Source organism: Aquarana catesbeiana, linkage group LG12 (assembly GCF_042186555.1).
Source record: "Aquarana catesbeiana isolate 2022-GZ linkage group LG12, ASM4218655v1, whole genome shotgun sequence".
Classification (NCBI taxonomy): domain Eukaryota; kingdom Metazoa; phylum Chordata; class Amphibia; order Anura; family Ranidae; genus Aquarana; species Aquarana catesbeiana.
The window spans coordinates 222,455,453-222,472,249 of NC_133335.1; the positions used below are offsets into that span (position 1 = coordinate 222,455,453).

Sequence of the window (16,797 nt, forward strand, 5' to 3'; positions counted from 1 at the left end):
GAACTACAAAGTACCAATGTCCACCACGGCAGACAGCTTGTATTTCTCAATGGACTGCGAGGGCGGCGATGGTGAACGCTCTTGAAGTTCATTGATTCTGCTTGCAATTCAGTAAAGGCCTGCCTGTATTGGGGGTACGGGCAGACAGTGAAGAGTCTGCAGGATCCAGGCATGGCATTACAGGCTCGTGTAAAAAAATAAAAATAAATGCACTTTTTTACCTGCAAAAAAATGTGCATTTTTTAATTATTTTTTTAATAAAAGGTGAACTTATCCTTTAAGTATTTTCTAAGGCAAAACATAAGTAACTATAGTTTGAATTAAAACACAGAACTTCTTCCCTTCAGGAAATAACATGGATTCGGGCTTGGCTCTGCAGCTACAACAGCTTTTTATAAAATAATGCATCTTTTTCTTCCCTCGTCGGGAGTTGGTGGCAGTGATCTCAATCTCGGCACGCCATCAATCTCCTCAATTATTTTTGTAAAAACCTCTTTGCATTCCTGCTACAGACAGAAAAAAGATTCAGATGAGTTATTGAATGAAGGAGACACTCTGCAAAATCTGATTGGATATAGCATTCCAAACTGCAAGTATAAGGCCGGGTTCACATATATGCGAATTGGATGCGTTTTTTAACCGCATCCAATTTGTATAGCATGTGAGTGTGACCGGCTTTCAATGGAGCCGTTTCACCCATGTCCGGTTTTGAAAAGGGTCCTGTGCGATTTTGGAATCTGGTTCAGGTGTGAATTCAGGGAAAACTTTGCACCTGAATCGGTGAACAGAAACACACAGAACACCGGACTGCAAACCGCAAATATGTGAACCCAGCCCAAATAGTTATTAATGCTGAACTCCAGGCAGATACAGTTTAAAATACACAAACTAATATCCATTATGACATGTATTTGTTTTAAATGCAAGAAGTGCAAGTACCTGAATTTAACCTGGTATCAGTCTCTTGCAGTCCCTGTACAGTGTACAGCAGAGCTCAGACCAGGTGATGGGTGAAGACAGCACAAGGAACCAATTAGAATGAGGTTTAGATTCACCTCTATTGTGGATTTCCAGCAAATTCTGAGTGTTCAAAGTTCACAGTCCCAGTTTATGTACAAATTCGCCTCAGCAATTTTTTTTTTTAAACCATAAAGCACTGCATTGCCTTTAAAGTGGATGTAATTTTTTTTTTTTTTTTTTATGTCATAATGTAGAGTATAAGATTTCCTATCATTTGAGCCCAGTCTTGCCACATAGAGTTCCATCTCTGAGCAATCCTCTTTTATTGTTCAGTGAGATAAAACTTGACAAACAGAGAAAAACTTTGTCAAATCCTCCCCCTTGCTGTGAGTGACAGGTGATTTACATATCTCGTGCACTAGCCTAAGACACATGCATTATTTTTTAATTCCCTCCCCCCACTCCTTTCTTCAGCAGCTCTGCAAGGATTGGCTGTTCCACACCTCACTATGATTTGGCATGCTGAAGTCATGTGGTTACTTTCCTGTCTTTTCACTGGATGTTAGAGATCATAGCAGAAGTTCAATGTAAGAAATACACAGGAGAAAATGCATATTGACAAGGGGAGTGTAGAGGTGGGCGGGGCGCCTACTGACATCACGACTCCACCCACCGAGCTCCAGACAACAGACCCGCCCACAGAATCTGCAGTTTTTCGGGTCTCATAACAGACAGAGGGGAGACATTTGACAGGTAAAGATGCATGCAGGAGGCATGTATATCCTTATAGATAACCCCTATGGCAGTAGTTTAGAAAGGATGACATTGGGTTTACATCCACTTTAACCATGGCCAGCAGGCTTAGAAGGTCTAATAAGGGGGGGGAGGGGGCGTTGGATCAGCCAGTCCCCTCACTATATAAGGGAGGGGACACAGCCTTCTCTTGTTAACCAGTTAAGGACCAGCTGCCGCAGTTGTACTGCGGCAGGTTGGCTCCCCTGTGCGAAATGCTGTCGTATGACGGCCACTTTAAGAGCACTAGGGGGCGTACGCCTGCGGCGCAACGCCGGAGCCGTTGCGCATGGCCGGCGGGGCACGATGCCCTTCGGCCACCTCGAACACTCCTGACAGAGACAGAACGGACATCTGTTAATGTAAACAGACAGATCTCAATGCTTAGGAACATCAATCAGTCTCTTCCTCTAGGCAGTCCCATCCCCCCCACAGTTAGAACACATTTAGCCCCTTGATCGCCACCCTAGTGTTAACTCCTTCCCTGCCAGTGACATTTATACAGTAATCAGTAGCTATTTTTAGCTCTGATCGCTGCATAAATGCCACTGGTCCCAAAAAAGTGTCAAAAGTGTCCGATCTGTCCACTGCAATGTCGCAGTTCCACTAAAAATCGCTGATTGCCGCCATTACTAGTAAAAAAAAAAAATAAAATAAACAAATAATAATATTAAAATGACATAATATAATATAGTTATAATAAATATAACTTTTGCGCAAATCAATATACACTTATTGCAAATTTTTTTACCAAAAATATGTAAAAGAATATATATATCGGCCTAAACTGCTGAAGAAATTTGTTTTGTTTTTTTTTTGGATTTTTATTATAGCAAAAAGTAAAATATATTGTTTATTTTTTAAAAATTGTCGCTTTTCTTTTTTTTATAGCGCAAAAAATAAAAACCGCAGAGGTGATCAAATAGCACCAAAAGAAAGCTCCATTTGTGGGAAACAAAGGACGTCAAATTTGTTTGGGTGCAACATCGCACGACCGCGCAATTGTCAGTTAAAGTGCCGCAGTGCGGAATTGCATAAAATGGCCTTTCAGTAATGGGGCAAATCCTTCCAGTCCTTAAGTGGTAATGGCTGATTTCAGAGCTGTCTTTAATACACTGCACGCAGCTGCAATGTTTGAAAGAAAAAATAAAACTAAGTGCAAGAACAGTGTGGACCTTCACCACCTTACATGGTATCACTTACATTCTCTACCCCATAATAAAAAATAAAAGTAAGGCATACACCGGTTAGGCCTATTCACCTTGATTAAAAGTGTCCTGCTGCTGCCCAGTTCTACACTGATGTATCCTCTGAGGTTTCCTATTCCTTTTAGTAAAACCCACACCTATGCTCTTCATATCTAGTACATTTGGGCCTAGTCTTGCTCATGAAAATTGTGCTACTGCTGTATCACCTGCAGTCTCTTAATTTCTGTAGTAAATCACTTGCCTGTGCTCTTTTTCTCTAGTACAATTGGGCCCAGTTTTGCTCATTAAAGTTATCCAACTGCTGGCCAATTCTACACACCAGCGGTCTAATTGCAGTAGTAAAATACTGTGTTGGTAATGTACATGAAATAAAATATTTGTACCTAACAGCTTTGTCACTGTCTTCTTTTTCTCTTAGGCCGTGTACACACGGGTGGACTTTTCGACCGGACTTTTCGAATCCAGCAGATGATCCGACCGTGTGTGGGCTCCATCGGACCTGCAGCGGACTTTTTCGGTCGAAAATCTGACGGACTTTAGATATGGAACATGTTTCAAATTTGTCCGACGGACTCGAGTCCGGTCGAAAAATCCGCTCGTCTGTATGCTAGTCAGACAGACGAAAACCCACACTAGGGCAGCTTTTGGCTACTGGCTATCAACTTCCTTATTTTAGTCCGGTCGTACGTCATCACATACGAATCCGTCGGACTTTGGTGTGATCGTGTGTAGGCAAGTCCGTTCGTCCAAAAGTCCGTCGGAAGTCCGTCGGACCGGTCCGGTCGAAAGGTCCGCCCGTCTGCTATATAGACACTACAAAACCTACAGCTCTCCGGATCATCAGATCCAATGCCACTACCGACCAAGCCCTTCTAAATAAAGGTGGAGAAACGAGGAATTCCATGCAAACCCGACTGGCTGGGTGAACCTACAAACCTTTTGAACCATCAGAAGCCTGGAAACTTTATGTTGTGTTTGATGTACCCCAGGTGTCATTATTTATGGTAAGGAACTGGCTGACAATTTTGTGTGCAATCAGAATTATGATTTTTGCAAATCATAGAGCACTTGGTCATGTTCTGATCTATAGCAATAGCAATGTGCAATAAAAGCAATCTTTTTTTTCTGTTTCTGCTGGCTGTCAGCTCCTCCCCAGGCTGAAGCCCAATTTATGTTGGCGCATTTTAAGAAAATGATCACTTTTAGTTATACCAGCCTTTTTCAACCAGGGTGCCTTGAGGTTTCTTCAGGGATGCCTTGACAAAATGCCTAAAAATTGCCCCAAAATTGTATACAAGCCAGTGGGGGAAGGAAACCTGCCTTTTAGTTACATAAAGCCACAGGTTTTCATTGTACACCATTACGACCTTCTAGCTGCCAACCTCCTAATGACCAATGACATAATCAGCTGATAAGGAGGATGTCAGTTGCTGGCTAAGTGATGGAGAAAAACTGAGGGAGATGAGAAAAACTGGAATATTAGTCAGTACCAGTTTGCAAATGTACTTTGGAAGAATAAATCAATAAATCACCTCTAACTTTGGGTGTCCTACATGTATAGATGTTACTGCATTATGTAAAACTATTAGAATAGTTTTTTACATTTTAGAATAGGGCGTCTCAAGACTGTCCATAATTTTAAAGGGTGCCTTGACTGAAAAAAGGTTGAGAAACACAGAGTTGGCCATACACCTATAGATTATCTGCAGATTTTCTATGGTTAGATGGAAAAAGTGGGAGATTCCTCGATCCACGCAGTTTAGCGAACATGGAGAAATCTGTTGCACTTTTTCCATCTAACCATAGAAAATCTGCAGATAATCTATAGGTGTAGGGCCAGCTTTATACTGTGTGATGCCAGATTATCTTCAGTCCTCTGCTGAGATCCCTGCTGGAGTTCTCAGTTTTGAGACCCACATGTGTCTATGTCACCTCCTCTTCTTTTCCGTCTCTGCTGTTGTCCTTTGTGCTGCTCAATTTCACGTCTGCGGGCAGCTCCTTCTTCGAGTGTGACGTTTGGATGATGCTGCCTACCGCTGCCCCATGAATGCCTACACAAGAGGCCCCTCTCCACCTGTTGTGGTGAATGATGGAGCTCGTCTCCAGCATGTGTCCACGCTGCCAAGGATGGCCGATCTCACAGACACCCAATTAAAGATTTGTCTTCTGCTGAGCAGCGGTGGGGAAAAGGTGCCTTGCTGTTGACCATTCTAGGTCACCAACCACAGCACAGATCAGAATGGGACCAAGTGCTCCATGAACTTGGCCCCTTGGGGGATTTCATGATTTGGAAATTATGAAGCTACTTCTTTTTTAACCGTGTGTTCCTCTCCTCTTGTTCCTAAAAGGTGTGTTGTTTTGTTGGGATCCAAAGGTGACCAAAGGAGGATCGAAATTCGTCCAGTTCAGCAGGGACCAGATCAGTGTATGGTTGTCCATGTTCAACAGAAGTTGATTATTGGCTTAACTCTCAACCCTACCATTGGACACTAATGTCTCACAATCATGCAAATAACAAAGTAGTCAGCTTACTCTCTATAGATTTACCTCGGAGTCTTTAGCGGATACTTCTATGAATGGGGCATTCCAGTTTTCCGCCAACCTCTTGCCATCTTCATGTGTAACATGACGACTGAAGAACAACAAAAAATAGAACGTTTTCATCACAAATGGCCAAACGCTATCAAGAAAATACAACAGAATAATCCGAGAATTACCGCTGTGCTGGAATATCTTTCTTGTTCCCCACAAGAACAATGGGCATGCTGAAACATAAAAAAAAAAAAAACAAATGAAATGAAGCTCCATTTGCATCCAAATCAAACTAAGCTTATACACTATATTACCAAAAGTATTGGGACGCCTGCCTTTACACACACATGAAATCTTTTATTTTTACATTTACTTTAATTTGTCCATTCCTCTTTTATTTTCTGGGTTAGCGAAAACTGAGTACTGTCCGTGATACTTTTTTTTTATTTGCACTAACATAACATAAAATAAAATTATTAATATTAATAAAATAAAAAAAAGTATCACGGACAGTATTTATAAAAAAAAAGTATCACGGACAGTACTCAACTTTCTCTGTCACAATTGCACTAATACGGCTACAATCAAATCAAGTATTTTCTGGGTTGACATACTACACTATATTGTCAAAAGTATTGGGACGCCTGCCTTTACACGCACATGAACTTTAATGGCGCTCCAGTCTTTGGCTCCATTCACACTAGCGCGTTTTTTGATCCATTTTGCAGAAATGCATGGGAATTTTGTAACATGGGTTCCTATGGAACATGTTCACATCAATGCATTTTTGTGCCTCTGAGTTTTTGGAAAGGGTCGGGGACTTTTTTTCATGCAAAATGCAGCGTTTTGCATGTAATAGAATTCAATGGACCAGCATCCAAAAACGCAAGTACCGTGTTTTTGACACGTTTTTTTCATGTTTTGCATTTTTTTTCCCTTTCTTTTTTCTTACACTGTATACAGTATAAAAAAAAATCACTGTAAAAACAAAAACAAAAAAAACGCAAAACGCGCCAAAAACGCGTTAAGAACGCATGTTCAAAAACGCGGCAAGCAACGCAGAAAACACTGCAGAAAGGCTCAAAAGCAACATGCATAGGTGTGAATCGAGCCTAAGACCCCTTTCACACTGAGGCGCTTTTCATGCACCTGAAAAGCTCACGAAAACTTATTTCCATTAAAATCAATGAATGCTTTCACACTGGGGCAGTGCGCTGACGGGGAGGTAAAAAAACGCCTTTCTCCATTGAAATGAAAGGAAAGCTCTTCAAAAGCGCCTGAAAAGCTCTTCTAAACTGCCAGTAAAGCACTGAGCGCTTTTGAAGTGCCTCAGTATGAAAGGGGTCTTAGTCTGTAGGGTTCAATATTGAGTTGGCCCACCCTTTGCAGCTATAACAGCTTCAACTCTTCTGGGAAGGCCGTCCACAAGGTTTAGGAGTGTGTCTATGGGATTGTTTGACCATTCTTCCAGAAGCGCATTTGTGAGGTCAGGCACTGATGTAGGATGAGAAGGCCTGGCTCGCAGTCTCCGCTCTAATTCATCCCAAAGGTGTTCTATCGTGCTGGGGTCAGGACTCTGGTCCAAATCATTTGGTGGAGGGGGGATTGTGGTGTGGGGTTGTTTTTCAGGGGTTGGGCTTGGCCCCTTAATTCTAGCTGGGTTCATGCTGGGACTTGTAGTCCTTCACTTTTGGAGGGGATCACTTTCTTAAATCTCAGGTGCTCATGTTGGGATTTGTCCTCCACTAGTTGGGGGTGGGGTGGGGTGTCTCATCCTCAGCTCTGAGGGGTTCATGCTGGGACTTGTAGTCTAACTTTTGATGGATGTGACCCTCCCAAAAGAGAAGGACTGCAAGTCCCAGCATGAACCCCTCAGAGCCTTTGATCACCCCTGATGTTGACCGCTTCCCAGCCAGTGTCATTAGTACAGTGACAGTGCATTTTTTTTTAGCACTGATCACTGTATTGGTGTCACTGGTCCCCAAAAAGTCTCAGTTAGGTGTCTGATTTGTCCACCGCAATATCGCAGTCCTGCTAAAAGCCGCCATTACTAGTAAAAAAATAAAAATTTCATAAATCTATCCCATAGTTTGTGGATACTATAACTTTTGCGCAAACCAATCAATGTACGCTTATTGGGATTTGTTGTCCTCCACTAGTTGGGGGTGGGGTGTCACATCCTCAGCTCTGAGGGGTTCATGCTGGGACTTGGAGTCCTTCTCTTTTGGGAGGGTCACATCCACCAAAAGTAAAACTACAAGTCCCAGCATGAACCCCTCAGAGCTGAGGATGTGACACCCCACCCCACCCCCAACTAGTGGAGGACAACAAATCCCAATAAGCGTATACTGATTGGTTTGCGCAAAAGTTATAGTATCTACAAACTATGGGATAGATTTATGAAATTTTTATTTTTTTACTAGTAATGGCGGCTTTTAGCAGGACTGCGACATTGCGGCGGACAAATCAGACACCTGACACTTCTTGGGGACCAGTGACACCAATACATTGATCAGTGCTAAATAATACGCACTGTCACTGTACTAATGACACTGGCTGGGAAGCGCTCAACATCAGGGGTGATCAAAGGCTCTGAGTGGTTCATGCTGGGACTTGCAGTCCTTCTCTTTTGGGAGGGTCACATCCATCAAAAGTTAGACTACAAGTCCCAGCATGAACCCCTCAGAGCTGAGGATGAGAAACCCCACCCCCAAGTAGTGGAGGACAAATCCCAACATGAGCCCCTGGTAAGCGCTCAACATCAGGGGTGATCAAAGGGTTGAGTGTGCTTTCTAACTGTGGGGGTCAGAAAGCACACTTAACAAATTAACAAATTAGATTTGCTAGACAGCCACGGATAGCACTGTTTGTTACATGTTAAAGTGGTTGTAAACCTCAGACATGAATTATGAACAAAGCATATCCCTGTATAGTGTGTGCTCTCAATCCAGAGCACTTAGACCCCATTCACACAGGGGCAACACGACTTGCAGGTCGCCTCAGCGAGGCGACCTGCAAACGACTGCCCGGGCGACTTGCAAAACGACTTCTGTATAGAAGTCTATGCAAGTCGCCCCCGAAGTCGTACAGGAACCTTTTTCTAAGTCGGAGCGACTTGCGTCGCTCCCCTTAGAACGGTTCCATAGCACAGAACGGGAGGCGACTTGTCAGGCGACTAGGTCGCCTGACAAGTCGTCCCTGTGTGAATGGGCTCTAAGTGTCACGTCCGTCTGCTGCTTCCTTCCTCTGCTATCAGCATAAATCACTTCTGATAAGTTTTCCTGACACCAAGAGAAAAATGGTGACAGGGGAGGGACCACCAGCCTCAGCTCTGTTCCTGTGTGTGTGTGTGTGGAAGGGGGGGGGAGGTGTGTCCCTTCCCTCCAATCAGCTCTCAGAGCTCTCCTCACTGATGTAACTTTAGCTCTCCGCCCCCTGCTTTTCAGAGCTGAGAGATCCTGTGTAAATTCTGCGCTTTGAATGGATGTAGAGGAAAGACCGTAGATAAACAGGTACAAATTATGTAGGAGGATTTGTTTCATCTCTGTGTTATCACCTGAGGATAGCCCCCTCATGTGATGGTCTACAACCACTTTAAGGCTCACTAGGAAGGTACAAATTAACCCTTACCGGCGTCTCCCTCTTTTAGCCTCCAGCTTTCTGTACAATCCTCCTGCGATCTGGAAGCTGCAAAATGATTAAAAAAACATTAATTTGAATTCCCCCCCCACCTAAGAGTAGAAATAAACAAGAAAGAATAAATATATAAGGCCCTGTTCTCACGGGCAGCAGAAGGGCAGTGAAATCACTTAACATTGTCGGTGGACATGTCTTTACACATATTCTACAACCACTTAAGGACCAGCCTCGTTTTGGATTTTAGGTGTTTACATGTTTAAAACTGTTTTTTTTTGCTAGAAAATTACTTAGAACCCCCAAACATTATATATTGTTTTTTTTCTAACACCCTAGAGAATAAAATGGCGGTCATTGCAATACTTTTTTTTGCACCGTATTTGCACAGCGGTCTTATAAGCGCACTTTTTTTTGGAAAAAAAATCACTTTTTTGAATAAAAAAATAAGACAACAGTAAAGTTAGCCCAATTTTTTTTTATATTGTGAAATATAATGTTACGCCGAGTAAACTGATACCCAACATGTCACGCTTCAAAATTGCGCCCGCTCCTGGAATGGCGTCAAACTTTTACCCTTAAAAATCTCCATAAGTGACGTTTAAAAAATTCTACAGGTTGCATGTTTTGGGTTACAGAGGAGGTCAAGGGCTAGGATTATTGCTCTCGCTCTACCGGTCGCGGCGACACCTCACATGTGTGGTTTGACCACCGTTTTCATATGCGGGCGCTACTCGCGTATGCGTTCGCTTCTGTGCGCGAGCTCATCGGGACAGGGCGCTTTAAAAAAATTTTTTTTTTTTATTATTATTTATTTTACTTTATTTTATTTATTTTTTGAAGCGAACGCATACGCGAGTAGCGCCGCTTATGAAAACGGTGGTCAAACCACACATGTGAGGTGTCGCCGCGACCGGTAGAGCGAGAGCAATAATCCTAGCCCTTGACCTCCTCTGTAACCCAAAACATGCAACCTGTAGAATTTTTTAAACGTCACTTATGGAGATTTTTAAGGGTAAAAGTTTGACGCCATTCCAGGAGCGGGCGCAATTTTGAAGCGTGACATGTTGGGTATCAGTTTACTCGGCGTAACATTATATTTCACAAACATCCCTTGTAATAGAAAAAAGCATGACAGGTCCTCTTAAATATGAGATCTGGGGTCAAAAAGGCCTCAGGTCTCATAATTGGACTTAAATGCAAAAAAAAAAAAAAAAAAAAAAAAAAAAAGTCGTTTAAAAAAATGACACAAAAAAAAATGTGCCTTTAAGAGAAGTGGGCGGAGCTGACGTAATGATGTCGCTCTGGCCGTCCTATGGTATAGAGACAGGTGGGCACCATCTTAGCCTCGTCTCTATACTGAGGAAGAGAAAGGTCCCGATCGCCTCCGCCGCTACCGACGGCTCCGGTAAGCGGCGGAGGGCGCGGGAGAGCGGCGGGTGGCACCTCTCCCGCCGCCGATAACGGTGATCTCGCGGCGAACCTGCTGCAGAGATCACCATTATTGGTGGCGGGAATGGTGCCACCCCTCTCCCGCGCCCCTCCGCCGCTTACCGGAGCCGTCGGTAGCGGTGAAGGCGATCGGGAACTTTCACGTCTGTGGTATGGAGACGAGTGAGGGGAAGATGGCCCCCACCCGTCTCCATACCATAGGAGGGCGGAAGCGACGTCATAACGTCAGCTCCGCCCATACGTCTTAAAGGCATATTTTTTTGTTGTCATTTTTTTCAAATGACAATTTTTTTTTGCATTTAAGTCCAAATATGAGATCTGAGGCCTTTTTGACCCCAGATCTCATATTTAAGAGGTCCTGTCATGCTTTTTTCTATTACAAGGGATGTTTACATTCCTTGTAATAGGAATAAAAGTGATCCAAATTTAAAAAAAAAAAAAAAAAAAAAACAGTGAAAAAATAAATAAAATAAAGTGAAATAAATAAGAAAAAAAATATTTTTTTTAAAGCGCCCTGTCCCGGCGAGCTCGCGCACAGAAGCGAACGCATACGTGAGTAGAGCCTGCATATGAAAACGGTGGTCAAACCACACATGTGAGGTATCGCCGGGATCGTTAGAGCGAGAGCAATAATTCTAGAACTGGACCTCCTCTGTAACTCTAAACATGCAACCTGTAGAATTTTTTAAGCGTCGCCTATGGAGATTTTTAAGGGTAAAAGTTTGACGCCATTCCACGAGCGGGCGCAATTTTGAAGCGTGACATTATATTTCACAATATAAAAAAAATTGGGCTAACTTTACCGTTGTCTTATTTTTTTTATTCAAAAAAGTGGATTTTTTCCAAAAAAAGTGCGCTTATAAGACCGCTGCGCAAATACGGTGTGAAAAAAAGTATTGCATTGACCGCCATTTTATTCTCTAGGGTGTTAGAAAAAAAAAACAATATATAATGTTTGGGGGTTCTAAGTAATTTTCTAGCAAAAAAAACTGTTTTAAACATGTAAACGCCTAAAATCCAAAACGAGGCTGGTCCTTAAGTGGTTAAGGCCACATGCCAGGGGTGACAGGCAGAACCGCCTGTCAAACTCCCCCCCATGTAAGTGAATGGGGCTGTGCTGCAACTGCAAGCCAAATACTTGGCTTGCAGTTGCAGCGCAGTCCCATATTACAAAATTGCCGACTGGCAATAAAAAATAAAAATAAAAAAAATGATAAAAAAAAAAAAGGCACCAGAAGGCAGCAGTATTGGCTACGGAACTCCTGCAAATCACAGTTGGCTTTTCAGCGGGGTGATAACACTACTGCTAGTGTGAAAGGAGCCTAAAAGTGCAGCTGCGCTTCCCAGCATGGGGTCCGGTGCGTTCCTGTCAAGGTGCACATTTTTTGCCTGAATTTGCTCCTGAACCGGAGCCGCACAGGACCCTTTTGGAATGCAGACCGCGACCGCCCTGGACATGTGTGAACCGGCTCCATTGAGAGCCCTTCACCCTCGCATGTCATGCAAATTGGATGCAGGGAAATCCGCAGCCAATTCGCACACACACCATATTGTCAAAAGTATTGGGACGCCTGCCTTTACATGCACATAAAAACTTTAATGACATCCCAGTCTTAGTCCGTAGGGTTCAATATTGAGTTGGCCCACCCTTTGCAGCTATAACAGCTTCAGCTCTTCTGGGAAGGATGTCCACAAGGTTTAGGAGTGTGTCTATGGGAATGTTTGTCCATTCTTCCAGAAGTGCATTTGTGAGGTCAGGCACTGATGTTGGATGAGAAGGCCTGGCTTGCGATTCTCCAATCTAATTTATCCCAAAGGTGTTCTATTGGCTTGAGGTGCAGGCCAATCAAGTTCCTCCACCCCAAACTCGCTCATCCATGTCTTTATGGACCTTGCTTTGTGTACTGGTCCAAATTATTTGGTGGATGGGGGATTATGGTGTGGGGTTTGTTTTTCAGGGGTTGGGCTTGGCTCGTGAGTTCCAGTAAAGGGAACTCTTAAGGCGTCAGCATACCAAGACATTTTGGACATTTTCATGCTCCCAAATTTGTGGGAACAGTTTGGGGATGGCCCCTTCCTGTTCCAACATGACTGCACACCAGTGCACAAAGCAAGGTCCATAAAGACATGGATGAGTGAGTTTGGGGTGGAGGAACTTGACTGGCTTGACCTCAACCCAATAGAACACCTTTGGGATGAATTAGAGCGGAGACTGTGAGCCAGGCCTTCTCATCCAACATCAGTGCCTGACCTCACAAATGCACTTCTGGAAGAATGGTCAAACACTCCCATAGACACACTCCTAAACCTTGTGGACAGCCTTCCCAGAAGAGTTGAAGCTGTTATAGCTGCAAAGGGTGGGCCAACTCTATATTGAACCCGACGGACTGGGATGCCATTAAAGTTCATGTGCGTGTAAAGGCAGGCGTCCCAATACTTCTGACAATATAGTGTATGTGAACCCAGCCTGAATGTCAGCTCAGGAATGCATGGCTGCAGGTCCTCAGGCAGGTCAGTAGGGGGAGCTGGAGCACGTCAGAATGGTTACCTTCTAGAGAAGTCCTCAGAGTAGTCTACAATGTATCCATCTATGACGCTAATAAAAGATGGGATAGATACAATCTCAGAATATTTTTTCAGGGAAATCAGTGGAGGAAGGTGTAGAGGACTGTACATTAACCTTCTAAGGCTCGGTTCACGCTGGCACAACTTCTCCGGGGAGTCGCCTGACAAGTCGCTCTCCATGAAGTGCAATGGAACCGTTCTAATCGGGGCGACTCAAGTCACTCCGACTTAGAAAATGGTTCCTGCACTACTTGGGGGGGACTTCAGAGCCGCTTGCTTTGACTTCTATTAAAGAAGTCATATGCAAGCCGCGATGAAGTTGCGCTGTGCGGCGTGGCTTCAAAGTCACGAGACTTTGAAGCCGCGCCAGTATGAACCAAGCCTAAAGGAGTCAGGCGTGTACGCTACAATGTGTCCACCTACCCTGGTAATAAGAAATGGGGAAGGAACAGGAAAAAGTAGATGGTACCCACCACCATAACAACTTTTCTCAACGTTTTTACCCCAGAGGAACCTTTGAAATTACTTTCCCGCTAAAACCAATTTATTGGTGGTCAGTTTGAAAAATGTCCCTCACATTGGTGGCTAGTGAGAAGAAAGCTCCTCTTACAATGGTGGACAGAATGTCATCCTTTCATACAGCTACAAAGGGCATTTGAGTCATGCAGCTGGCTCTGCCAAGTGGTGTTGGCCCAGGAACCAAGCTGGCACCATCAGATGGAAAGTCAATCTGCCACAGCTCAAAGAACCTTCAGATCAGTGATGGTGAACCTTGGCACCCCTGATGTTTTGGAAACTACATTTCCCATGATGCTCATGCATTCTGCAGTGTAGTGGAGCTTCATGGGAACTGTAGTTCCAAAAAACATCTGGGGTGCCAAGGTTCACCATCCCTGATCTAGAGGAACCCCCAAAGGTTTTTATGCCACCCTGATTGAGAATGGCTGCTCTACATTCTCAGAAGAGGAATGAGTGGCTGCAGTTCTCCATGGAGAACAGTAGGGGGAGCTGGAACACTCCAGAACTCTGGAATACAACACTTTGAGGTCTATTTCTAAAACATTTGTTGGATGAATGTCACACACATTTATGCCGGCTGCACAAATTTTGTCTGTAAATTCTGTAATAGATCACTTCCTATGATCGTCAGCTCCATCTAGTGGCCAAAATTATGTATAATTTCTCATAGTTTTTTTTTTTCCAGAAAACTATAGCACATTATTGCCACTAGATGGAGCTGAAGGAATTCATCTATTACAGAAGCTATGGCCAACATTTGTGCAGCCTTCACAAATGTATGTGATGTTCGTCCTGCGAATCCCAACCATTGAGGTATTTTCTCGCTGAGGTAAATTATAGCACTTTTTGGCCACTAGTCGGAACTGATGATCAAATAAATTAAAGTCTTAACCTCCCTGGCGGTATTCCCGAGTGTGGCTCGGGGTTAAAATTCAGTACCATTAGCGGTAACCCCGAGCCACACTCGGGATCGCATTGCAGGATCCTGGGGCGGCTTTACTTACCTTGTCCCCGGGATTCTGCGATGTCACCCGCAGTGTCCGAGGACTCCGTCCTCCTCCGAAGCCTCTCCGTGCCAGGCTCCGTTCCCTGCGAGCGGCGCGACGCACGGGGGCGGAGCCTGGCGGCAAATTCAAAATAATGTAAAAATCATAACACATACAGTACTGTAATCTTACAGATTACAGTACTGTATGAAATGATTTCACATCCCTTTGTCCCCAGTGCTTTGGCCCATGCCCTGCATGCAGTTTTACATGATATACACTGTTCTTTCTGCCTGGAAACTGGAGATTGTCCATAGCAACCAAAAAGTGTCCCTTTACGTCAAAAGTGGCTTTAGACCAGCTAGAAAACAGCGATAGTAAATTAGAACACTTGCAGAATTGAGCGATAGTGAATTGTGGGGAAATGTATTTTATTACTATTTTTTTTTTTTTTTAATTATTTATTTTTATTTATTATATTATAATTTATGTTTTTGTGTTTCAAACTTTATCATACCCGGGATATCTACTAGACTCTGGTTTGGACAGATTTAAGTGTGTTATTGTTAAGATTTACAGACCTACAATATAAAACGCCAAATTTCCATGCAAAATAATTGTACCGCTTTTAGCACCTAAAATCCGAAATAATCATACCGCCAGGGAGGTTAATAAACCTCGGACCCTGCATTCACTATATCTGGTCTCCCACAGTACACAGAACATGGAAATGCAATTATTTTAGTAACTATAAACTGCTAAATAAATACCTTTCCTCATCTACAGTATATAGCAGTCTTGTGACTTCTATCAGTGTCTGGTTAAAGCTTGTAGGAGTTTTCGTTCTACTCTGACTGCCCTATGAGGCTGCAGGACCCCTGGCCCTCTGTCTGGACAATGCTGATTGGCCCTGTGCTGATAACATGCACCCTCCCAAGAAAACAAAAAAACTCTCTAGCAATACACACCAAACTGTGCAGAGTGACTCCAAAGGCTGTACTATTAGGAAATAGATTGGAGACAGTGGAAGAAGGGGAGGATCAGAGAAGACGGGATCAAACAGCCTTTTTACACAATGCAGAGGATTAACCCTTTAGGTTCCACAGTGAGTATAACAAACATGCTTTACTGCATATACAGACTGATTTTACTGTTGTGGGTTTAGTAACACTTTAATCTATTACATAAATTATGTTAAAAATTTATGCAGGCTTCACCAGTGTATGTGATGTTTGTCCTGCAAATCCCAACCATTGAGGGATTTTCTCACTGAAATATTAAAAAAAAAAACTATAGCCACGTTGTGGCCACTAGATGGAGCTGATGATCACAGGCATTATTTTTTGCAGAAATTATTAGACATGTGCACTGCCGAAAAATTTGTTCGTTTTATTCGTTTTTTTTTCGTAAATTCGAAAATTTGGAATTCGGAAATCCAAAAATAAGAAAGGAAAATCCGAAAGAACGAAAATCCAAATATTCAAAACAATAACTACTGTATTTATTGGCGTATAACACTCAATTTTTCACCATGAAAATTGGGTGCAAATAGCATGTGCGTGTTATACGCCAATACTTCAATTTTAGCTGCCTCCGAGGGGACAGGGAGGAGGGCGGGACGAGCCCCGTCAGATTACATACAGTGAGAATCTCCTGTTTACTAGGCGGCCTCTGTAATAGGAAGTCCCGTCTCCTGAGCAGCCATTGGACCAGTGTTCTGTCTATCATAGGAGATTCTCGCTGTATGTAATCTGTCGGCGCTCATCCCGCCCCCCTCCCTGTCCCCTCTAGGCTGCAGATGGGCATCGATCAGGCTGCACTGATGGCAGTGGTGAGGCTGCTACAATGATGGCAGTGGTGCGGCTGCTGCATTGATGGCAGTGGTGTGGCTGCTGCATTGATGGCAATGGCAAGGTTGCTGCATTGATGGCAATGGTGGGGCTGCACTGATGTGGACTAATGAGGCTGCATTGATGGCACTTGTGAGGCTGCAGATGGGTATTGATCAGGCTGCATTGATGGCAATGGTGAGGCTGCAGGTGGGCACTGACCCTTATTTTGCTTCAAAGTTCCTTATTAAAAATTTAAGTTTTTTTTCCTGAAACTTCCCTCTTAAAATGAATGTGCGTGTTATACGCCGATAAATACGG

General features: G+C 43.5%; 1 protein-coding gene across 1 annotated transcript in view; it reads right to left on the reverse strand.

Moving 5' to 3' along the window:
* Positions 1 to 392: 392 nt before the first annotated feature.
* The window catches only part of LOC141113402 (GTPase RhebL1-like), a 46,434-nt gene continuing 30,029 nt past the window's right edge, over positions 393 to 16,797 (reverse strand). The window contains exons 9-12 of the mRNA XM_073606459.1: positions 9,123 to 9,179; positions 5,678 to 5,725; positions 5,508 to 5,592; positions 393 to 503 (exon numbers count right to left, since the gene is read on the reverse strand). Coding sequence (XP_073462560.1) covers positions 393 to 503; positions 5,508 to 5,592; positions 5,678 to 5,725; positions 9,123 to 9,179 — 301 coding nt within the window. The remainder of the gene's footprint in view (positions 504 to 5,507; positions 5,593 to 5,677; positions 5,726 to 9,122; positions 9,180 to 16,797) is intronic.